Here is a 26,435-nt window from a genome sequence, read left to right on the forward strand (position 1 = left end):
CTCTGTGTATCTGGCTCTGATACTAGCCAGTGCCTCACCAGCCGCTGAACTCACCACACATTCCTGCTGTACTGGGGGAAGGGTAGTCTATATTGAGGGGTCTGGAGAAAGGTTACAATAAAAAAATATTATTTTTAAAATAGATTTTTTTATTTTTTTCCACAGTGATTTTGGGGGAGCAGTGGATGGTTTAGTTTTTTATTTCTATTATTTTATTTTTATAATCTTTACAATTTTATTATATATATAGTTTTGGGGGAGGGGCAGTGGATGGTGTCAGAAGTTTTTTTTGTGGATGGTGTCAGTAGTTTTTTTGTTTTTATTTTTGAATTTTCTATTTTTTTTAAATTTTATTTTTTATTATTTTTTTATTTATTTTTTAAATAATTTTTTCACACTGCTTCTGGGGGGTCAGTGGACAGTGTCAGTAGTTTTCTTTTTTATTAGATTTGTTTTTCACAGTGCTTTTTATGGAGAAGGGGTTTGGGGCCGTAGATTGTGCCAGTAGGGCAGTGGATGGTGTCAGTTATTGTTTACATTTTTATTTTATTTTTTCGCAATGCTTTTTTTTGGGGGGGGGGGGGGGGGTGTGGACAATGTCAGTTGGGCAGTAAACAGTTTTTTTATTTTATTTATTTTTACAAATACATTTTTTTTTCACAATGCTTTTTTTTTGGGGGGGGGGGGGGGGTTGAGGCAGTGGATCATGTCAGTAGGGTAGTGGATAGTGTCAGTAGTTTTTTTTTATTTTAGTTTATTTATTTACAATTTTTTTTTTTGTAAGGTCATTTTTTCACAATGTTTTTTCTGTGAGGGGGGAGAGTATTATTATTATTATTTTTACAATTTAATTTTTTTAGTATTTATTACAATTCTTTTTTTTTCAACCCTAATATCTCTCCCCTTTGAGACAGAGAAAGGGATTGAGGACACAGATTCCCCAGTCCCTTTCTCTGCAGCCCCAGCTACACTGAAGATGGTTGAACAAAGACAGAAGCTCCTGTTCATTCATAAACTGAAGCATAGCAATAGTTTACAATGCTTCAGTTATGAATGGACAGAGTCAGTAATGGGTACTTAGATTAAATATATTATATAAAGCTTCTCGAAGCGGAATCTGCAGCCACAGAATTGATAACAGAAAGTGCAATAGCTGCTTTATAATGTGACCAGCATTAATTTCTGGTGAGATGACATAGTGATAACCCTTGAGGATTGCACTGGGGCTTGAATGCACATTGGAAAGCAACGTTTTTTGAAGAATGGATTCACGCCTAGGACTACACTATTAGTGGTTTTGGGACTTTTTGTCAAGCATATGGACTTTCTTTTTTTGAGCACAGTGTTTTTTGGATGCATATTTTTTTTTAGATTCATGATATTGATTGCACATTTTTTTCTGCACTAGCATTTTATTGCATATGAATTTTTACAGTAGAAAGTGCTAGTGTTTATAGGTGTTCTGAGTGCAAAGTTGACCTCAAAGTATTCAGTTTCTCAGATGCGTCATACAACATGGTACCCACAGAAATGAGGGCCATACAGCTGCCAGCTTTCAGTCAATTTCAACCAGTTTCCATCCACCTGAATTTGCACACACAATGGTAAATAATTACTAGTTATTAAAGGGGTTGTAAACCCTGTTACACCACTTGTACCTACAGGTAAGCCTATAACAAATACCTCTATCTGGTCTTGAAGAACAATGGTTATAGGAGAGGATCTGGTGGAGGATGATGCAGAAGCAGATTCCTGTTGCCCGAGAAGGGGGAGGCAAAAGACTCCTCTTCCGAGGACTCTGAAGAACCTCAGGGTCAGGGACTTTTTACGTTTTCTCACAGAAGCAGTGTGCACTGATTTGAAGTTCCTAGTCATTTCCTTTACATCCTCATGATTAGGGATGGGCTGAACAAACCCCCCCCCCCCCCCCCGGTTCGGTTCGCATCAGAACATGCAAACAGGCAAAATTTTTGTTTGAACACGTGAACACCGTTAAAGTCTATGGGACACGAATGTGAAAAATCAAAAATGCTAATTTTAAGGGTTAATATGCAAGTTATTTTTATAAAAAGTGTTTGGGGACCTGGGTCCTGCCCCAGGGGGCATGTATCAATGCAAAGAAAAGTTTTAAAAACTGCAATTTTTTAGGGAGCAGTGATTTTAATAATGCTTAAAGTGAAACAATAAAAGTAAAATATTCCTTTAAATTTCGTACCTGGGGGGTGTCTATAGTATAGTGTTTATAATAGTCCCTGCACAAAATGACATTTCTAAAAAGTCATTAAAAACTACTAGCGGCTATAATAGATAAAAGTCATTGAAAAAAATGGCATGGGATCCCCCCCCCCCCAGTCCATTACCAGACTCTTTGGGTCTAGTATGAATATTAAGGGGAACCCCAAACCAAAATTTTAAAATAAAACTGCATGGGGGTCCCCCCTAATTCCATACCAGGCCTTTCAGGTCTGGCATGTATATTAAAGGGAACCCTGCGCCAATTATTTTTTTCTTAAATGGCATGGACTGGTTGTGGGGGACTGCGGGCAGGGGGGCTTATTGGAATCTGGAAGCCCCCTTTAACACGATTCCGATTAAGCACCCCACCTGCAGACCCCCACAACTACCAGGCAAGGGATGTGGGGATGAGGCCCTTGTCCTCATCAACTTGGGTACAAGGTGCTTTGGGGGACTACCCCAAAGCACCCTCCCCATGTTGAGGGCATGTGGCCTGGTACGGTTCAGGAGGGGGGTGCTCTCTTTTCCCCCCTCTTTTCCTGCAGCCTGCCAGGTTGCGTGCTCGGATAAGGGTCTGGTATGGATTTTTGGGGGACCCCTACACCATTTTTTTTTTAAATGGCACAGGGTTTCCCTTAATATCCATACCAGACCTGGTATGCAATTTGTGGGGACCCCCACGCAATTTTATTTTTAAATTTTGGTTCGGGGTTCTCCTTAATATTCATGCCAGACCCATAGGGCCTGGTAATAGACTGGCAATTCCACATCCTTGCCACTCTTACAAAGAGAACCCTCTACGTAGTTTAAGGTTGAACCTCTTTTCTTCTAATTTTAATGAGTGGCCATGTGTCTTGTTAAACTCCCTTCCGCAAAAAAGTTTTATCCCTGTTGTGGGGTCACCTGTACGGTATTTGTAAATTGAAATCATATCCCTTCTCAAGTGTCTCTTCTCCAGAGAGAATAAGTTCAGTGCTCGCAAACTTTCCTCATAACTGATATCCTCCAGACCCTTTATTAGCTTTTTTGCCCTTCTTTCTGATCCATTTCCAGTACATCCTTCCTGAGGGCTGGTGCCCAGAACTGAACAGCATACTCTAGGTGGGGCTGGACCAGAGTCTTGTAGAGCTGGAGAATTATCGTTTTATCTCTGTAATTAATCCCCTTTTTAATGCATGCCAATATTCTGTTTGCTTTGTAAGCAACAGTTTGGCATTGCATGCCATTGCTGAGCCTATCATCTATTAGGACCCCCAGGTCCTTTTCCATCCTAGATTCCCCCAGAGGTTCTCCCCCCAGTGTATAGATTTCATTCATATTTTTGCCACCCAAATGCATTATTTTACAGTTTTCACATCCTGTGGAGAAGTTATTGCCCTGCTTAGCATAGTATCATCCGCAAATACAGAGATTGAACTGTTTACCCCATCCACCAGGTTGTTTATGAACAAATTAAACAGCATTGGTCCCAGCACAGAACACTGGGGGACCCCACTACCCACTCCTGACCATTCTGAGTACTCCCCATTTATCACCACCCTCTGAACTCGCCCTTGTAGCCAGTTTTCAATCCATGTACTTACCCTATGGTCCATGCCAACGGGCCTTATTTTGGGGAACTGTGTCAAATGCTTTTGCAAAATCCAGATACACTACGTCTACGGGCCTTCCTTTATCTAGATGGCAACTCACTTCCTCATAGAAGGTTAATAGATTGGTTTGGCAAGAATCATTCTCTCATGAATCCATGCTGATTACTGCTAATGATACCGTTCTCATTACTAAAATCTTGTATATAGTCCCTTATTATCCCCTCCAAGAGTTTACATACTATTGATCTTAGGCTAACTGGTCTGTAATTCCCAGGGATGTATTTTGGGCCCTTTTTAAATGTTGGTGCTACATTGACTTTTCTCCAATCAGCTGGTACCCTTCCAGTCAATAGACTGTCAGTAAAAATTAGGAACAATGGTCTGGCATTACTTGACTGAGTTCCCTAAGTACTCTTGGGTGCAAGCCATCTGGTGATTTAATAATGTTAAGATTCCCAAGTCTAATTTTAATTCTGTCCTCTGTTTACCATGGATGTGCTTCCTGTGATGTGTCATGAGGATAAACACTGCAGTTTTGGTTACTGAAGCCCCCTGATTCCCTCATGAAGACTAAGAAGAATAAATTCAATACCTTTGCCATCTCCCCATCCTTTGTAACCAGATGTCCTTCCTCATTCTTTATGGGGCCAATATGGTCTGTCTTCCCTTTTTTACAGTTTACATACTTAAAGAATTTCTTGGGATTTTTTTTTTGCTCTCCTCCACTATGTGTCTTTCATGTTCTATCTTAGCCGTCCTTATTGCACCCTTACATTTCTTGTTGCGTTCTTTATAAAATCTGAATGCTGATGATGATACCTCAACCTTGTATTTTTTGAAGGCCTTCTCCTTTGCATTTATATGCATTTTTACATTGGAGTTAAGCCTTCCAGGACTTTTGTTTGCTCTTTTAAATGTATTACCCAATGGAATGCATTGGCTAATGCCCTTATTTAATATGCTCTTAAAACAAACCCATCTCTCCTCTGTGTTCTTTGTTCCTAAGATTTTATCCCAATTTATGCCTTCTAGCAAGGTTCGTAGTTTGTGTGAGTTGCTAATTGTCTTCCTTGAATAAATGTAGATACCCACTACATTTAGTCTGCGCACTTTGCTCTTTTTGTCACTGAATGAGTGGGCTTTCTATCCACAAGTGATCAGTGGACTCTGTCGGCAGTGGGCTACACTGGATGTTCTGGCATTTAGGTTCATTGCGAAACTGGACATGTTCATTTCCAGGAGCAAGCGTTTTCCGTGGATGCTCTGAGGACTTCATGAAGTTTGTTCTCCCAAATTTATGCCTTCCCTCTATTACAGCTTCTTCTACATCTACGGTGCAGGATATGGGTAGAGGGAACACCAGTGATTCTGATTGCACCAGCCTGACCCAGGAGAATATGGTATTCCCAACATCTGGTACATGAATGTGGACATTCCTTGGGCTCTCCAAGATCGCCCTGACCTCCTTTCGCAAAGATGATTCTTTCATCCTTCTTTAAAGGATAAGTTCAGCTTTCTACTATAAATAATAAATGCACATCTTTTTGCAGGTAAAAATGTGCATTTATACATTTTTGTAATAGGAGCTTGTAAAGCATTGCACCAGCAATCCGCAGATCACTGATGCCATGCAGGTCTCCTGCACAGTCAGTGTATCGGCTTGCCCATACTTCTTCTATGGGCAGGCCGATACTCGCTGACAGGAAGATTCAATGAACTGCCACAATGCTCTGCAGCACCGTGGTAGTTCATTGAGAGCTACAAGCCAACAGCCGCTAAGGATGTCGAGGCTTGTAGTTCATTTGGACACACAAAGCTGTGTGTATAAATGATGCGGTTGTGTGGGCGGAGCACTGCGCAGCTGCGTTGTTTTCAAACATTAACAGCTGGTACGGGGGAACTTCTCCCTGTACTGCAGTCACAGGGAGGGGGATCTTCTCCCCGTATTGCTGCCACAGGGAGGGGGGGCAGCAGGCAGCGGCTGCAGCACTGGGAACATGTTACATGTTCCACCCCAAAATCGGGTGGAACATGTAACATGTTCTCAAAGGTGAACTTATCCTTTAAGGTAGCTAGCATGGCTATTGAAGCCAGAATCCCGAAGGATGCAGAAGTACGGTATCTTGAACAGATATTCCCATGCTTATGAGAGGCAGAAAGGCTATTTCAAGATTTACCACAGGACCTGATAACCCTATGGGGCCTAGTGTGAGGCTAGGAAATGTCATCCTCGCAAATATGTTGTAGAATGTATCTTGGCTTTTTTCTAATAAAGGGCAGGGCCATCTTTAATATTGATTGCCCCCAGCCATGCAGTTTCTCTCTCCACCTGCTCTGAGAGCGGCTAGACTCAAAATCAGTTTACTACAGCAGATCAGGCAGCAATTGAGATTGGTTGCCAGAGGATGCAGCATATCATTACCACTCATTGACAGGTTGCTAGAGGTTACAGCACACATTACAGCTCACTGAACTAGATGTTACACCACATCACTTCTGCTTGCTGAGTGGTTGCCAGAAGTTACTGCACAATATTACCATTCACTGATTGGTTGCTAGAGGTGACTGCACATTATTACTGTTCACGGATTAGTTGCTAGAGGTTACTGCACATCATTACGGCTCACTGATTGGTTTTTAGAGATTACAGAACGTCATTATGGTTCACTGATTGGTTGCTGGAGTTACAGCACATAATTTCCTTACTGCCTGCACACCATGGACTGGGGAGGTGTGGGGTAACTGGACACAATTAACCCTTTCATTGGTGGCAGATGAGATCCCACTTGGAAATGCATGCTTAACCCTTTCAGATCTGTGTTGGAAGTCTAAGATTAACCATTTCTTTGCTAGCAGAACCCTAATAGAAATGCAGGACATTTCCAGCAAGGATCTTCTAGCATTTGAAAGGGGCCATCATGAGCTTCCCCTTGGATCTACTATTTCCACTCTGTAGCTGCCATGGCACATACCTGAATGTACCTCAGTTGATCGATTGATCAACTTGGGTACAACCAGCCTGAAGGATTTTACATGCAATTATTCCTAGCAGTTGTTACAGCCACTAGCAATAATCACTGCATTCTTCTGGTGTAGACCTCTTCCCCACCCCCTGCTGGAAAAAGACAATGGCTCAGCAGGAGGGATTGACCCATCCACACTGACTGTGTTAAAGTGGTTGTAAACACTTACAGACCACTTTTACCTACAGGTAAGCCTAGATTAAGGCTTACCTGTAGGTTCCATGAAATATCTCCTAAGCCTACACGGTTTAGGAGATATTTGCAAAAGGCAGGCACCGCTGTCTACGGCGCATGCACCATAGACATCGGCGCGCAGGCGCACTGAGCGTGCCGCTGCTAATGATGATTATGCCATTAGTGGCAGGTCCCGTTCGCATGCATGAAAGTGACGTCATCGTGGCTCCAGCCAATCACAGCGCTGAAGCCACGATACCTGGAAGGAAGATGCACTCTTCGTGGAAGAGGGGACAGCGGTGACATCGCTGGCTCCTGTGTCAGGTAAGTGACACATAATGGGCTACTATGCGATGCTAAGTAGCCCATTATGCTTTACCTTTGCAGGGAAACAAAGAGGAAGTAAAACCCACCAGGGTTTACTTCCTTTTTAATGGGGGAAACAAGCAACTTTCTTTTCTGCAACCACAGGTTGCAGGAAAGAAAATTGCTCTGTCTATGGCTGACCTAAGCCTCTCACAACAGCACACATGCTTGCCCCACAAGCTGCGATCACCTCCCAAGGTAGTTCCTAATAGTTCATGCTCTAGTGGTGGTAGCATGTAGTGGCTGCAAAGCCTTTTTACTAGGTCCAGGGACACAGCAGCAGTGGTCCCTTAAACCAGGTGTCCAGGGTTGCCCATGACTACTCCAGTAGACAGTGCATCATGGTCCATATCCTGACAGTGCCTCAGCAACATGACCCTCTCTCTTGTAGTCTCCCCCACATGATACTTGCTTGATGTTTTTTCAGCAGCTCAGTCTCTGGGGGGAACTGTTCCACATATTCCTCTCACTAACTCCCCCCAGAAAACTGCACTGTCCTGGTTACTTTTTGTCCAGGCAAATCTTGCTCCCTCCTTCTTTAAAAGCAGGGTATAGTTCAGGTACCATGGGACTAAAGGTCCCATCATGCCCCTTGATTATCTATCTCTTCTGATTGGCTGCTTGTTCTGCTTAGCCAGAGGGGGGTGAAAGAACAAGCAACGCTTAGACAGGGCCGGCTGCTGACAGGAGGAGAGGGGGAGGGGGGGGCTATTGGGTTGCAAGTACACAGGCAACTCACAGCTGCACCTCGCCCCTGTCAAGGCACAGCCAATCAGAAACCCAAACTGGCCCGTGCAGTGGTGGGAGGAGACATCGCCACTTAGCTATATTGATATGAATGACATGATATGATTGACAGGCAAGCTGCGCGGGTCTCTGTAGCTAGGAGCGACCCTAGATATTCCACCTGATTGGCTGCTTGTTCTGCTTAGCCTTAGAGGGGGAAGAACAAGCCGGCTGCTGACAGGAGGAGGAGGGGCGAGCAGGTTTAGTACACAACCACAGCTGTGCCTCTCCCCAGTCATAGCACAGCCAATCAGAGACCCGTAGTGGCCCGTGTAGGGGTGTGAGGGGAGATCGATCAGCTACACTGAGGACAGGGATGCCCCATGGGCCCCTGTATCAAGAAGCAGTCCAAGATATTACACCAATGGCAAGCTCAAGGGGCAGCTGCTTTGGGCCCCACAAAAATGAGTGGGCCTTGGCCAGCTGCCCCTTTTGCCCTGCCTTAAAGACGGCCCTAAATGAGGGTTGATATGCATCTGACTTTAAGTACAATTAAGGGTCAGATTCCAGTTCTCTTTAAGTGGTTGATTGCTTCTCATTCGTCAGTGCATGTCTTTGTAAAAAAAGAGTCACGAATATTATTCCTCTGGTCATATTGCCTTTAACCCTGTGGGATCTCAGTTTGGCACATTGTGTTCTACAGAGACATCCATTTCAGCCAACTTATTAATTAATTACAGATACTTATATAGTGCTGTCAATTTACACAGCTTTTCACTAATATATTGTACATTTACATCAGTCCCTGCCCTCACAATCTAGGGTGCCTAACACACATACATACACATACTAGAGCCAAATTAGACAGGATTCAGTTAATCTACCAGCATGTCTTTGGAGTGTGGGAGGTAACCGGAGTACCTACAAAACCTACGCAGGCACAGAGAGAACATGCAAACTCCAAGCAAGTAGTGTCCTGGTCGAGATTCAAACCAACGTCCCTAGTACTGCTAGGTGGAAGTGCTAACCACTTAGCCACTGTGCTGCCCATATTTGAGACTATTCCTTAGTTTTTTATGACATGGAAGGTTTTATTCTTGGATGCCATTACTTTTGCATGTAGGGTATCAAAACGATCAGCTCTTTCTTGTAATGCCACATATACACAACTGGACTTTCTGGCAAACTAGGTCCGACGGTCTTCCCGACGGACTTTCGCGGAGTTCCGAGGGACTTTCTGAACAAACGTACTTGGCCACACACAATCACACCAAAGTCCAACGGATTCAAATGTGATGTCGTACGACCGGAATAGAATAGGGAAGTTCATAGCCAGTAGCCAATAGCTGCCCTACTGTCTGTCGGTTTTCATCCGTCGGACTAGCATACAGATGAACGGATTTCTCAACAGGAACTTGTTCCGGCTAAAGTCCATCTGATTTTTAGACAGCAAAGGTCCGATGAAACCCACATGCGATCGAATTGTCCAGTGGATTAGTTCCGTCTGACCTTTGCTGTCGAAAAGTCATTTCGTGTGTACACGGCGTAAGGAACTGGTTTTTTTTTTGCCTTATATTCGGCCTCCCACCTCAACCTCTTTTTGTCTTAGGCCTCAGTCACACTTTGGATGTGGTTCAATCAGTTAGGATGTATCTGACATTAACAGGTGCAGTCAGGCAATCAGACTTCCTAAACGGCCAAAGGACCACGTAGCTACCAAGTATATTATTTACCATTGAATTTATCAGCCTATCTCTCAAGCTTATGGCTTAAAAGGAAAGCTTCTACCAAGAGAATAGGTGCCTCCTGGGCTATCCTTCATCAAGCCTCAGTGGCCCAGGTCTGTAAGGCTGCAACCAGGTCTTCAGTTCACACTTTTAGGCTGGGTTCACATGTATGCGAATTGGATGCGGATTTCCCCTGCATCGAAATCACATGGTAGGAGATTGTGACTGGCTCTCTATGGAGCCAGTTCACATATCTCCGCTGTGAGTCTGATGCGAATTTGCACAGGGGTCCTGTGCATCTTTTGGTCTGTTTCAGGTCTGAATTCAGCCCAAAAATTCATGTTGAAATCGGACCTGAAATGGTGAAAGGGGACACACTGGACCCTTGCTGTGATCCGCATGCGGCAATAGTGTGAAACCAGCCTTACAAGATTTTACCAGGTGGATGTTAGAGCCTCTGAGGACGCTGCCTTTGGTTGCAGTGTTTTGCAGGCTGCTGTGTGAGGTTCATTTTTGGTCCATTGGTGGTTGCCATGTTGACCATGTTGAGCAATACTTTGGGACATTCCTGTTAGTAAGGATTAATAAAACTGGTCTGTATCCTGTGATGTGCAATAAAGAAAACTGGATTTATGACTTACCTGCAAACACCTTTTCTTGGAGTACATTACAGGAAATAGAGATCCCTCACCTCTGTGTTGTGGTATATAGCTTGCTACAAAGCTGAGGACCTGCCTTATGGGAATGCTTACAGTATATCTGGCAGGGAACTTCCAGTCTGTTTGCCAGTATCCGCTCACCTACAGGTGGTGCATAACCCTGTTAGTAAGGATTAATAAAGCTGCCCTGTGTCTCATGATGTACTCCAAAAAATGGGTTTTACAAGTAAGTCAAAAATCTAGTTTTATTATTACTTAAAGAGGTGTATCCATTAAAAAAAAAAATAATTAAAAGTCAGCAGCTACAAATACTGCAGCTGCTGACTTTTAATAATCGGACACTTACCTATTCCAGGGGCCAGCGATGCGGGGGGTCGAAGCTGCGCTTGTCCCCCGATCCGCTGGGCGGCGCCGGCATTGCAACTGTGGGCACCCGGCTGTGGCTTCATCTGTCACGTGTCCAAGATGACTGACAGGAGGGAGAGGGCAGAGCTAAGCCCTTCCTGCGCCAAGGGGAAGTGACATTTTTTTAGGTGTCTGGAACACCACTTTAACCACTTCAGCCCCGGAAGATTTGACTGCTCAATGACCAGGCCATTTTTTGCGATACGGCACTGCGCCGCTTTAACAGACAATTGCACGGACGCTTTACCCAAACAAAATTGGCGTCCTTTTTTCCTCACAAATAGACCTTTCTTTTGGTGGTATTTGATTGCCTCTGTTGTTTTATTTCTATATCTATAAACAAGAAGAGCAACAATTTTGAAAAAAACACATTTTTTTTACTTTTTTTGCTATAATAAATATCCCAAAAAACTATTTTTTTCCCCAGTTTAGGCCAATATGTATTCTTCAACATATTTTTGGTAAAAAGATTCGCAATAAGCAAATATTGATTGGTTTGCACAAAAGTTATAGTGTCAACAAAATAGGGGATAGATTTATGGCATTTTTATTATTATTATTATTATTATTTTTTTTACTAGTAATGGCGGCAATCTGCTGATCTGCTTTTTAATGGGACTGTGATATTGCGGTGGACACATCGGAAACTTTTGACAAATTTTTGGGACCAATGACAATTATACAGTGATCAGTGCTATAAAAATGCACTGATTACTGTATAAATGTCACTGGCAGGGAAGGGGTTAACACCAAGGCGATCAAAGGGTTACATACATGTGTTCCCTAAGAGGGGTTTCTAACTATGGGGGATGGGGTAACTGGAGGAGCGAGATCGCTGTTCCTAATCACTAGGAACAAATAACTCTCGGCACCCTTGTCATTGTGTTTACACTGGCTGATCCCCGTGTTCTGCCTCTCTGCAGAGCAATAACGGTTTGCCTGCTGACATCGTGCCCACTGGCCACGCTTGCGGCCTGCTGTATCACATGAACGACATACAATGATGGCGATTTTGTATAATCGAGCCAACCTGATGCAGTACAACTGCAGCGGCTGGTGTTTAACCACTTAAAGTGTATTTCTTTCAAAAACATTTTGTTTGCGAAATTGCTGCACAAATACCACGTGACAGAATAAGAAATTGCCAAGATCGCCATTTTATTTTTGTGGTCTCAGCTAAAAAAAGTATGTTTAGGGGTTAGAAGTAGGTTTCTAGCAAATGCTGATTTAGGCTTGTAAACAAAAAAAACATGAAAAAGCCTGGTCGGCAAGTGGTTAACACTAGGGGCAATCAAGGGGTTAAGTGTGTTCCCTAGGTGTGTTCTAAGGGGGATGGGACTGTGTATGAACACACAATCTGTCTCTAGTCCCCTGAGAGGAACTCGTTTCTTTTCCAAAAAGCTTAAAAATAGATTTTTTGACAGAGTGCCCACCGGGCACTCACATCAGGTCCATGCACACGCTGCCGGCGTGCGCCCCTATTGGCTAAAAGGCGAAGCGACATAAGGTAACGTTGTTTTGCCCAGCCATGCCATTCTGCTGCAGTAAAGCTGCGGTGGCCGGTCGGCAAGAGGTTAAAAGAAACTCATCATTGGAGAAACACAGAGCCTGCCAGTGCATCTGAAATGTTATAGTGTTTTGCATTATTCTAACACCATGTATAGAATGATCTGTACTGACCTTTCTGGATAAATAAAAACTGCAATCCTTTTTATTAATCTCAGGATTAAGGTTTCTTCTAACAGCTATAAAGTTAAATACATAAAACAATATATGAAACAAGGGGGGATTGGTATTGATGAGTATGTAACACAACAAGGCTATCCTAATAGTTTTTCACATCCTTGTGACCATAAAATTATCAATCAAAGGCCAGAGGTCTTTAAATGTCATTGATATTATGCAAAAAATGCTGCACTGACATTCTAGAGTTGCATAGAACTGAATGTGATGACCTGTGACCTTTCAGAATTCTGCAGGAGATTTATCAAACTTATTTGCATTTAAATTAGATGACTGGTCTTCTGTTAATTAAAATGGCTACAGCTGTTTCCACTGTGTTAACCCCTTCCGTTCTTCCCTTTTTGCAATGGAATGATGCCAGTAGAGATTTAGTACATAAGGTGCTGCAAGGCCAATAAGAGAAAGCGACCATTAAGATGGAATTAACTAAACATAAATCTCTTTACATTTCCATAGTTAATTACTTAGATGTGGAATCTGAGCCTCATTGGCCAATCCTCTAAACATATGACTTGCTTAAAGGATGTAGGTTATTTTTTTTCCTTTTGTCTTTTCCAGGACCAGTAAGTAAAAGATGGGCAGCACAAAAGCAGCTCAGGAAGAATTGGAAGTACCACAGGATGTCAATCAAGATAGCCCCCATGCAGTACAAGAAGATGCAGGTCCCGTTTCTAACACAGATGCCATGGCATTGGCCTCTTCAGGGATCCAAGTTGAAATGCCTGTTCTAAATCAGGTGCCAGGTAGCCCATCAGTTCACAACCAAGTCTGGAAGAAAGGGGGTCGCTTGTTATCTGCACTGCTGGCCATTAACGTTGGTCTGATAGCCTGTGTTCTTGTTAGCAGTGGTTCCTTGGAAGAGGTCGTAGTGCAGGACACCGAAGTCCTTGCTTTCCTTGTTATACTAATGCTGCTCTCCACTTTCTGGATGATATTCCAATTTTACTTCTCATGCCGAAAAAATGCAGTTCTCTATAAAGATTCCCATGCAGGACCTGTGTGGTTGAGAGGTAAAGAGGCTACAACTATTAAAATAAGAAGAAATAATTTTATGTCTACTGCCTCTTCTGCTGCTTTTTCTCCTCCTTTCTCCCATTCTATATCTAAACCCCCTCTCATACACCTACTTCTATTCTAACTCCTGACACTACTATTACTACTAATACAATCATTACCAATAGGAAGAAAGCATTTATTTATTATCACTTTTATAGAGAGTAACCTAGATGTTCAATTGCAGATGCATGCTTTACTACATATGTATAGATAGTATGCTTACATTAATCTTAATTATGTTGCTAAGAACATTGGAATTTTTTTTATGTTTTAAAGGGTGATTTAGAGCAAGTTTAATTTGAGATCCTCTTGGGCCTTATTTATCCACTATTTATGGGCTCATGTACATAGTCATTGTTTTCCTGCATTTGAATATCTTGTCAAATGCAGACCAGCAGATTCCCATTGACTTCAATTTAGTAGTATAGATCAGTGGTTCTCAACCCTGTCCTCAAGTACCTCCAAGAGGCCATTTTTTGGGAATTTCTCTTAGATAAAATAGCTGTCAAAAATACCAAGCCATTGACTCTGATTTAAAGCACATGTGCCAGATAAAGGAAAACCTGCAAACATGTCCTGTTGGGAGGACTTGAGGACAGGGTTGAGAACCACTGGTGTAGATGACAGTAATGCCGCGTACACACGACCAGACTTTGACGGACTTGGTCTGGCAGACAATCCGACAGACTTTGAAAGTCCGGCGGACCTCAGCTGCAAACGAATGGACTTGGCCACACACGATCACTCCAAAAGTCTGGCGGATTCGAACGTGATGACGTAGATAAGGAAGTTCATAGCCATTAGCCAATAGCTGCCCTAGTGGTGGTTTAATCCGTAGGACTAGCACATAGACGACCATATTTTTCGACCGGACTCGAGTCCGCTGGAAAGATTTAAAGCAAGTTTTATTTCTAGGTCTGCCGGACTTTTGGGAAGAAAAAGTCCGCCTGAACCCACACACGATCACATTTTCTGACGGATTCCAGTCCGCCGGACCAAGTCCGTTGAAAAGTCCGGTCGTGTGTACGTGGCATTAGAAGTTTCTTTGGACATCGAGCTTTGTTTAAATTGCAAGCAACCTTCGATGTCACGCTGTGGGGTTGATTTACTAAAGGCAAATAGACTGTGCACTTTGCAAGTGTGGTTGTTCCAGAGCTTAGTAACTGAGAGGGAGCTCTGCTAACTTTCATCATCCAATCATGTGCAAGCAAAAATGCTTTTTTTTTTAAGTTTTCCTTGCAAGTGATTGGATATTCTTTGTAAAGTGAAACTTTAGCTAATTTACTAAGCTTTGGAGCACTTGCAAAATGCACGGTCTACTTGGCTTTAGTAAAATAAACCCTTGTGTTTGACATTCAAATACATTAGTTTACACACGCAATAAAATGGAAGAGTATATCATTGATAAGAACTGTCGGCACATAATTCTGCCTTGATGAATATATTTGCCAGCACATCATGGAGTCCAAAAGTTTTTTTATTAAAGCATGATCACATCAAGAGCAAGAGAAGGCTACGTTTCAGAGTCATGCAGGACCCCTTTTTAGGCATGTGAGACATGATTCTGTCCTGTTCACCACCCTCTCATACTCCAGTGTGTAAGGGGGGGTCTTCTAGTGACCATGATTCAAGTCTGTTTAGGAGATATGGATGATAAAAGGCTTCAGGGGGCAGCCAAGTGCAGAAGATACAGTAGATTTTGGGATGAGGATCAGAACTACTCAGTGATAGTCTGTCTCTCATTATTTTTCACTTCTTAGAATGGTTTCATTTTTTATATTGCCTTGCCATTGTGCAGAGTTAAAACTAGGTTTGGCTATGACAGCTAGGACTTTGCTGGGAGCTGTATTTCCCGGATCCTGCATCTGGAGTACTCATTCCATATATTTGCATGAAGACTCTACCAGTGTTATCGGTATATGTGTATAGTGTAGGAAGAATATAACCAGAGGGTTCAGTTCAAGCAGAGCTTTGGTTGTCATATGGTAGTAGGTCTTGCACATGTGGCAAGTCTCTTTGCCAGGGTCACAGATAGGGATGAGCCGAACACCCCCCGGTTCGGTTCGCACCAGAACCTTCGAACGGACTGAAAATTCGTACGATCTTTAGAACCCTATTAAAGTCTATGGGACTTGAACGTTCGAAATCAAAAGTTCTAACTTTAAAGGCTAATATGCAAGATTTGCAACAGAGAACACCAGCAATAAGGGGTATCTTCATGTGTATACTGTGCTGGAGGCACACAACACCCACTAACTCCGGCAGATGCCTGTATTAGAGAACACCAGCAAAAAAGGGTAGCTACAGGTGTATACTGTGCTGGAGGCACACAACACCCACTTTAACTCCTGCAGATGCCTGAGAAAATAACACACTGTCTCTGCCTATCTAGCTCTTTCCCTGCATGCCGGAACACACTACACAAGGCCACCATGCTGGAGGCCTTATATAGTGTGGGGCATGTACTAAACCCCCTGAGCTATAATTGGCCACAGGCATCCTGCCTGTGGCCAATTATGTGTCTCCTCGCTGCCGGCGCTGTGATTGGCCAAGCATGCGGGATCACAGTGCATGCTTGGCCAATCATGAGCCAGCAATGGACTGCGATGGTGTAGTGCATTGTGGGCCATTCGTCCCACACGAATTTGGTGCGAACGGTCCACAAAGTTCTGAATTTGCCGAACAAGCGAACGGCCCATGTTCGAGTCGAACATGCATTTGAATCGAACACCGAGCTCATCCCTAGTCACAGATATTAATAAAGATTAAGCTGTGGTCAGAAGCTGCCTCATCCCATCCACCCCCGCCTTAAGACAATGTACAACAATCATTGTTTTCAACAAACATTGTTTTCAACAAACTTTAAATAACACCTTTTAATGCATTTATAGATGCAATCAAGTGACAGCTCCAATCATTCTACTTTTGCTTTTCAGTATATGGAGAAAGAGCAGAGCTGCTTGTGCTATCAAGGCACACACCTGTAGTAGGACCTCAAGACCCATGACTCATTGCACCTATTATGTATTGTCATAATGGCGATTACATTGCCCCTGTAGCTTGGAGAAGCACATGGGTTCCGGGAGATCAGACTGAAAATTGCTGTGAGACACCCTTGTTGTGCAGCTGGAAGATTCATTACAGACATTGCTAAGTGAGGACAATGTGATGCGACACGATTTAAAGTCCCATTTCCCTCTCTCTCCAAATATTGCTAAGTGAGGAATTGTAAGCATTGGCTGCACCTGTATCATGTAAATGGGAAGTGATTAGAAGATCAAGAATGGGTCTTCCTCCATGATCTGCTAGCCTAAGTTAAAGCAGAACTAAACTCTCTTAAACAACATGAGCTATTTTTAATCCTTATACTGCTAGCATTAGTAAATTGTGGAAAAGCTTACTAGCCTTTCCTAGAAGAACAGAACCTCCTTGTGGTATTCTGATTATGAAACGCATTGGGTGGAGTTACGTCATGTGACATCACAATGCATGAGGATTGCAGCCATCTTGCTGGATTGATTTGATGGCATGCTCGTTTGAATAGTGTATAGTGTGAGCATTCTGGAGTTTTAATACATTTTGAAGTGCTTTTTAATACTACAACATGAGGCGATTCTGTTTTTCTTTCTGATATGTATGGGTTGGCAATCTGACTTTTGGAGCAATTATCCATGAGGGAAGACTACATGTAAGCCATTACCCCTGTGGAACTTGCCGAGAATCTGGTGGTGTCCAGTGGTTAATTGAGTGTTTGTTGACCACTTATATCTTAGATGGTCCACAATTTTGGGTAAGAGGCTCTGTGTACTGTAGTGCAGGTGGAGGAATTTCTTCTTACCACTAACCTCACCCTGAAATTTTTAAACATTCTACTTAGTTGTAATAATCATGCCTACTGTGTTTTTTCATATCCCTTGTTTTCCACACTTCCCCTGAAGGCTGCACCATCTTTGAAAAATAATTTTTTCTTCCCTAAACCGGGCTTCCACCCTTCGGCCATGTCATTGCTCAATCTTGTGTATGCACAGACCGGAATCAGCCAAGCCTCACTTTGAATGCAGAGTTGCCATGATGGCATGTAGTAAAGTCCCAGCTAGTCCCCATCAAGAACAATAGTCATGTGAGGTTTCAGAAAGTAAGGAGCTCTCTGGAGTCTCCTGACATTGAGCACCCATGCCAGGGACAAAGCTCTACAGCACTATGGCAAGGCATTCAGCAGGTCATGGTACAGACAGTGTGCCATGAGTGTAGAATGCAGTGTAAATACATCAGTGATGTCATTGACCATAACAAATGGCAAAATCTTTCGATTTTGAAGTATGCATACTATTCTTGCAGAAAAATGGGAGTTTAATCCTGCTTTAAAAGGTTCTGTTATTATCCATTAGGGGTGCAACAGATCAAAAAACTCAACATGCCTCTCAGCAAATAGCTTGGGGTGTCTACTTTCTAAAATGGGGTCATTTGTGGGGGTTTTGTGCCATCTTGGCATTTTATGGCCTTCAAAACTGTAATAGGTAGTGAGAAGTGAACTCAAAAATTTACGCCCTTAGAAAGCCTGAAGGCGGTGCTTGGTTTTCGGGGCCCCGTACGCGGCTAGGCTCCCAAAAAGTCCCACATATGTGGTATCCCCGTACTCAGAAGAAGCAGCAGAATTTATTTAATTGACGATTATATCAATATGGATTTCTTTATATATGTAGTTTTAATAATATTGGTGTCCGTTTAGTAAACTTTGATAAGGGCAGTGTGAACTGCCGCCGGGAGGCATGCGATGCGGGAACCCGCCGCGGATTCGCGGCGTTTCCGCATCGCTCCAGTGTGAACCCAGCCTAATAAGCGATCATTTTTCTGATCGCCGTATTAGTGTCACAGGTGACGCTAGTTAGGCAGGTAGGTATTTAGGTTCGCCGCAGCTTTTTATAGCGCCAGGGACCCCCATATACTACCGCATAAAGCTCCCTGATTGCCCCCTAGTTAACCCTTTCACCAGTGATCACCATATAACTGTTACAGGTGACGCTGGTTGGTTAGTTATTTTTTTATAGTTTCAGGGCACCCGCCATTTATTACCTAATAAAGGTTTAACCCCCTGATCACCCGGCGGGTGTCATTTGTGACTAATAACTGTTAGGGCAGTTAGGGTTAGCCCCCTTTAGTTCTAAGGTACCCCCCTAACCCCCCCAATAAAGGTTTAACCCCGTGATCACCCCCCGTCGCCAGTGTCACTAAGGCTGGGTTCACATTGCAGCGGTTTATGAGAACGGATGTGATTCGCACCGCACTGCAGTGCAAATCACATCCGATCTCTGTGCGATTCGAGTTCAGCCATTCGCCGCACCCGCCGCACCCGCCGCAAATTCGCACGGGACCCTTTTTTTGGCCCGCAGCAGAATCGGATCGCATGGGTGTTCACACCATGCGATCCGAGTTTGCAGATCGCACTGCGATATGCGAACTGATCTGGGGGTGTCAGTAACATTTCACTGACACTCCCAGCAGTTCGCATAGGGCAGTGTGAACTGCCGCCGGGAGGCATGCGATGCGGGAACCCGCCGCGCATTCGTGGCGTTCCCGCATCGCTCCAGTGTGAACCCAGCCTAATAAGCGATCGTTTTTCTGATCGCTGTATTAGTGTCACAGGTGACGCTAGTTAGGCAGGTAGGTATTTAGGTTCGCTGCAGCTTTTTATAGCGCCAGGGACCCCCATATACTACCGCATAAAGCCCCCTAATTGCCCCCTAGTTAACCCTTTCACCAGTAATCACCATATAACTGTTACAGGTGACGCTGGTTGGTTAGTTATTTTTTTATAGTTTCAGGGCACCCGCCATTTATTACCTAGTCTCACTAGTGTACCCCTAAATTTAGGGGTGTCTACTTTCCAAAATGGGGTCATTTGGGGGGGTTTGTGCCATCTTGGCATTTTATGGCCTTCAAAACTGTAACGCCCTTAGAAAGCCTGAAGGCGGTGCTTGGTTTTCGGGGCCCCGTACGCGGCTAGGCTCCCAAAAAGTCCCACATATGTGGTATCCCCATACTCAGGAGAAGCAGCAGAATTTATTTTGGGGTGTCATTTCACATATGCCCATGGCATGCGTGAGCAATATATCATTTAGTGACAACTTTGTGAAAAAAAAAAAAAAAAAAAAAAAGTTTGTAATTTTCCCGCAACTTGTGGCAAAATATAAAATATTCCATGGACTCAACATGCCTCTCAGCAAATAGCTTGGGGTGTCTACTTTCTAAAATGGGGTCATTTGTGGGGGTTTTGTGCCATCTTGGCATTTTATGGCCTTCAAAACTGTAATAGGTAGTGAGAAGTGAACTCAAAAATTTACGCCCTTAGAAAGCCTGAAGGCGGTGCTTGGTTTTCGGGGCCCCGTACGCGGCTAGGCTCCCAAAAAGTCCCACATATGTGGTATCCCCGTACTCAGAAGAAGCAGCAGAATTTATTTTGGGGTGTCATTTCACATACGCCCATAGCATGTGTGAGCAATATATCATTTAGTGACAACTTTGTGTAAAAAAAAAAAAAAATTTTTTTTTTTTGTCATTATTCAATCGCTTGAGGCAAAAAAATAAAATATTCAATGGGCTCAACATGCCTCTTATCAATTTCCTTAGGGGGTCTACTTTCCAAAATGGGGTCATTTGGGGGGGTTTTGTACTGCCCTGCCATTTTAGCACCTCAAGAAATGAGATAGGCAGTCGTAAACTAAAAGCTGCGTAAATTCCAGAAAACGTACCTTAGTTTGTAGATGTGACAACTTTTGCGCAAACCAATAAATATACAATTATTGACTTTTTTTTTACCAAAGACATGTGGCTGAATACATTTTGGCCTAAATGTATGACTAAAATTGAGTTTATTGGATTTTTCTAATAACAAAAAGTAGAAAATATCATTTTTTTTCAAAATTTGCGGTCTTTTTACGTTTATATCGCAAAAAATAAAAATCGCAGAGGCAATCAAATACCATCAAAAGAAAGCTCTATTTGTGGGAAGAAAAGGACGCAAATTTTGTTTGGGTACAACATTGCATGACCGCGCAATTACCAGTTAAAGCAGCGCAGTGCCAAAGTGTAAAAAGACCTCTGGTCATTTACCAGCAAAATGGTCCGGTCTGAAAGTGGTTAATATACCGAGATGAGTGCTGGAGAACTATTTTTTCTCTTCTCATCTCAGAACACAGAACCGCTGCATTGACTGCAACAGAAACGGCATGTTTAGTAAACAGAGATGCCACTTTATCTCTGTGCTTCTCTTTCAAGTTCTCCTTTCTGGCTTCTCCAGCCCAGAGGTGGAGATATCAGGAGATCTCTGCCAGAGAATAGCTTTTTCCTTCTCCCGTGGCCAAAAATGAAAGTAAAAACTTTCTTAACTGCAGTGAAAAATACACCAACAGCAGGTTACAAATACATTAACTATACAATTACACACAGAGATTATATATATATATGTATATATATGTATATATATGTGTATATATATATATATATATATATATATATATATACATATATATATATATACATACACACACACACACACACACACACATATATACATATATTTATATGTGTATATATATATATATATATATATATATATATATATATATACATACATACAGATATATATATATATATATATCTGTGTGTGTATATATTTATATTTGTGTGCGTATATATATTTTCAAAAAACTCACGGAACGGATCGTTCCTGGGATCAGAGTCACGGATTGGATCATTTTTCGGATCAGCAAATAATAATTGGCTGAGCATGACTGGGTATCGCTGAGTATGGCTGGATATTACCGAGTATGGCTGGGTATTGGCAAGTGTTGGCTGGGTATGGCAGGGTATGGCAGAGTATTGGCAGGGTATGGCAGAGTATTGCAGAGTATTGGCAGGGTATGGCAGGGTATTGGCACGGTATGGCAGTATTGGCAGGGTATGGCAGAGGATTGGCAGAGTATTGGCACGGTATTGGCGGAGTATTGGCACGGTATTGGCAGAGTATTGGCAGAGTATTGGCACGGTATTGGCACGGTATTGGCAGAGTATTGACACGGTATTGGCAGAGTATTGGCACGTTATTGGAAGGGTATTGCAGAGTATTGACAGGGTATGGCAGAGTATTGGCACGGTATGGCAGAGTATTGGCAGAGTATTGGCATGGTATTGGCAGGGTATGGCAGTATTGGCAGGGTATGGCAGAGTATTGACAGGGTATGGCAGACTATTGGCATGGTATGGCAGAGTATTGGCAGAGTATTGGCATGTTATTGGCAGGGTATTGGCAGGGTATGGCAGTATTGGCAGGGTATGGCACGGTATTGGCGGAGTATTGGCACGGTATTGGTAGAGTATTGGCACGGTATTGGCAGAGTATTGGCACAGTATTGGCAGAGTATTGGCACGGTATTGGCAGAGTATTGGCACGTTATTGGCAGGGCATGGCAGGGCATTGCAGAGTATTGGCAGGGTATTGGCACGGTATAGCACTATTGGCAGGGTATGGCAGAGTATTGACAGGGTATGGCAGACTATTGGCACGGTATTGGCAGGGAATTGCAGAGTATTGGCAGAGTATGGAGGGATGACTGTGACTGCAATTGTTACAGAGCAGCGCTGTATACACTACAGATCCAGCCCACAGCACTGCTTCTATCCAATCTCTCCCCTCCACTTTACAGAAGGGAGAGAGGAACCGACGTTTGTTTACAAGTGATCGCTCCATCAATTGACAGAGTGATCAAATCGTAAACGGCTGATGGGTGCACCAAGATAGCTGCCGCTCCAGAGCTAGGCCGAAGCCACGACCTTTCCTAAGGCCGAGACCGCGGATCGCTGCGTGTGCCGATCCGAACAGGGTGACCCATTCGAATCACGGATCAGTGACGATCTGTTGCACCCCTAATATATATATATATATAATATATATATATACATACACACACACACATACACTCACACAGATATACACATATATATAGGCATATATATAAAGGCAGTGTTGTGGCTACAGAAGTACAACTGATGCTGTAATTTTGACAGCTGCGCAGATGATGCATCGCTGATAACGCAAGGTGGCTGTAAAATTCAGAGCATCAGATGAGTCCAGTATACACTGCGTTTGCATAAGTGTATATGTTAATACGCCGGTATTATTTATTTTTTATATTTATTATTATTATGTATTTATTTATTATTATTTTAATTGTTAATTTAATATTTTTAATATTAATTTATATTAATATAAATTAATTATATAATATTAATTAATTAATATTTTTATTGTTATGCTTTTTTAAAATTACTTTGAACTATTTAATATATATATTTATTGTTTTTATATGAATGGTGCATATCTGCATGACAAATAGGGTACTATCATTTCAGAATACACCATTCGCATAAATATGCACATATGTTATGTATTAATTAGAATGTTTTACAGTTATGGGGTGTCTGTTTATTGGGTAGGGGGATTATATCTTTATTATTAACTTAATATGTGCAGTGTATGTGGAGTGCTTCGTATTTCACTTTTGGATTCTGATACTGAAATCTCCTGAGCTATTGTGAGATTACAGAAACAGAAGCCGTTCAGGGTTCTCAGAGCGTTTGTAGATCACTTCTATTCTCAGTGGGAGAAGTGATCTACATGATATATTAAACTGCCACATGGGTGAGAACAAATATCTCTGAGAAGAGCAGAGAACTCCAGAGATGTAAAATATCAAAATATACTAAACGGACACCATTATGTGGATTTTAAATGTGTAATAAAGCACGACTTTATCTGGTACATTGAATGTTCCAGTGTATATATTTACTCCATCTTTTGGGTTAAGCTGTGGTTCTACATAGGCAGCAAACATTTAGTCATGTCAATGTGTAGTTAATAAGTGGTCAATCCTTACAATATGTGGGCAACAAATGGGCATTTGTTCCAATATGTAGGCAAATAACAGTGACAATAACTGAAATTCAGTCTGGCTCCCTTCCACTTTCCTTACTTGCAGACCTACAGTCCAGCAGCAGGCTGTAGTCTCTAAAATCCCTCTGACATACACATCCTCAGTGGCCAGAAGCAACTGGAGGAGGGAGCTCAGTCTGCACCCTCTCCCAGCTATCTTCTCCTTGCTTGCCCTTCTGACCACTACCTGATTGGAGTTGTGATGATGATATCACTACCCCCAACAAGCCCTTATCTTTACTAAAGGGAACTGCCAGAGACCCGGTAAGGTTTTGGATTAGCTAGATTTGGATTTTTGTTTGAAATCTTGCGAGCTCCCACCTACGAAAATGAGTGGTTAATGCTGAGAAAAAACAAATCCTAGCCGGGAGTTGGCTTTGGCTTAATGAAGGCAATTGTCTTTTGCTTGAAAGTACTATCTGCAGGAGTAGAATTACCATTGAATGAATATTCTTATACATCTAAAAGCCCCATGACAAACACTTTTCACTTTTTCCCATTTTTGGGCATTGTATACATTAAAATAGGATGATAAAGAGTTCAAAAATAACATTCACATAAAACACACTAGAATACATAAACAAAATAGTTCCAACAATACATATGGTATAAGGATTACTTTATTCCACTATCTGTTTTTTTTCCTTACTGATACTGATATTTATCAACCTATATTATATAAAATGTCTTCTAGTCATTTGAACTAGCACTGAAAAGGGCAGCAGCTGAATGTCAGCTTTAGCTTTAGATTCCAGAGCTCAGCTCCATTCTAATTGCAGCTCCAATCCAGCCTTGAGCACTTAACGCTAGCTCATAAACTCATCCAAAAAATGTAATCGGCTCCGCTTCAGCACCAGGCAGTGGAGCTAGGCCTTATCTTCAGAGCCAGGTCCTGCCAAACCTAGGTGATACACAGCAGAGAGTCACGTGACAAGAGGCAAAAAGACCTGCTCAGAGCATAGTAAAATGGCTTGCCAATAAGGCTACAGAGGATTATGTATTAAGCTGCATTGCGTATAAATAATGAGTGCGTGCAGTACTTTTTTTAGTGCTGTGGATTTTAATGCAAGCTCCTGCATCGCAACACTGCTGTGTGAAAAGAACTTATTGAAATGTCAATAAAGTTCTGACAAAGTAAACATTGTGATGCGCAGGGCTTTTTTTCAGCGGGAACACAGTTCGGGCACCTCCACCATTGAATGTATGTAATGGCAAAGAGTGCTGGGTTGTGCTACAGTGTCTATTGATGCTCACTGCTGATGGATCTATTGTTGCTGGAGGGGATCTATTTCTGCAGAAGGGTTGATTGTTGCTGGGGAGGTCTATTGTTGCTGGGGTGGATCTTATGTTGCTGGGGGGGTCAGTTGTCACTGGTAGGGATCTACTGTTGAGGGAGCAGTCTATTATAGCTGGTTGCTAGAGGGTCTATTGTTTCTGTGTGGTATTTTGTTGTAGGTGGTCCATTGTGGGGGGGAGCTATTGTTCCTGGTGGGTCTATTGTTTGCTGTGGGGGATCTATTTTACTGCTTTTTTTGTTACTTAGTAAAGCAAATGTTACTTGGTTCTGTATTATCTAAAAGGGGCAGTGCTGGGAGGTGGGTAGGGGGTGGAACCAAGGACTGGTGCTCAGAGGTAGGTAGGGGCAAAGACAATGCACCTATTCTTTGAGAAAAAAACCCTGGTGATGTGCCAGGATCATTGTATGGGCACTGTTTTTTTCCAGAACACACCAGCGTTCACGTGATCGTCAATAAAATAAAATGTACAGCATTTCTGAAAAACTATACTGTTGCTGCATATTGTGACATGACAGAAATACTGTATATGTATGCAGAACTGTATGCTAAACATACAATTTAATGAGCATTTTTGTCCAATGTACCAATGATTGTCAAGCTACTAGCACCCCTGGCATCTGCTTAAAAGTGATCCATTCTACCCTTTGAATAAAATATAATAGATTTCTTTAGTATTATACAAAATCCATTGAGGTCATTGTTTCTCGTCTCTTTTCACAGGTGGTCTGGTGTTTTTTGGTATCTGCAGTCTAGTTTTAGATGTATTTAAGATTGGATATTACATAAGCTACATTGATTGTGAGTCACCAATTAAACTTATTCACCCTATGGTGCAGAGCGCATTCATCATCCTCCAGGTAAGGAGCATTATCTTGGTTTTGTCTTCTTGGTCAAACAATTTTTCACCTTGTACATAAATCCTTTGCATATTTAGACATGCGTATTAATACATATTCTATTATATTTTTCAGACATATTTCCTCTGGGTGTCCAGCAAACACTGTGTTCAGATTCACACTAATATTTCCAGGTAAAGCTATCCTTTGATGAGAAATATCCATAATACATTCAATCTTGACACTCCTACTGATTTATTAGTTAAGATAGAATGAGCAGGGCCCTCTGACTCCTCGTGTATTGAATCATATTGTAACTTTACTATCAGCCATTGTTTTGAAAAGCACTGCGCGAACTGTTTGCACTATAAAAATCCTATATAATAATTATAAACGCAATCATTAAAGTCTCACATAAGCTTTAACATGTTAAAGTAGTTGCTAAAGTTGTTTTCAATCTTCTTAAATTTGCAGCATTAGCTATAATTATGCCTGGGGATCCCACCATAAATTCCTTGTTCAAGCACTTCTTTGTGACAACTGTCTACAAGGTGACAACTGTCTCCCAGTTGTGTTTCTGCATTATAACTCTTTTACATACACTCCA

At 42.3% G+C, this 26,435-nt stretch overlaps 1 protein-coding gene across 1 annotated transcript in view; it reads left to right on the forward strand.

The window, feature by feature from the left end:
* Positions 1 to 26,435, forward strand: part of OTOP2 (otopetrin 2) — a 155,187-nt gene that overhangs the window by 109,538 nt on the left and 19,214 nt on the right. The window contains exons 2-4 of the mRNA XM_077459601.1: positions 13,209 to 13,660; positions 25,713 to 25,849; positions 25,964 to 26,022. Of these exons, the coding sequence (XP_077315727.1) occupies positions 13,225 to 13,660; positions 25,713 to 25,849; positions 25,964 to 26,022 (632 nt within the window). The 5' untranslated portion in view covers positions 13,209 to 13,224. The remainder of the gene's footprint in view (positions 1 to 13,208; positions 13,661 to 25,712; positions 25,850 to 25,963; positions 26,023 to 26,435) is intronic.

The sequence above is a fragment of the Lithobates pipiens genome, unplaced genomic scaffold, assembly GCF_037356315.1.
Source record: "Lithobates pipiens isolate NorthernLeopardFrog02 unplaced genomic scaffold, aLitPip1_a1.2 Scaffold_28, whole genome shotgun sequence".
Classification (NCBI taxonomy): domain Eukaryota; kingdom Metazoa; phylum Chordata; class Amphibia; order Anura; family Ranidae; genus Lithobates; species Lithobates pipiens.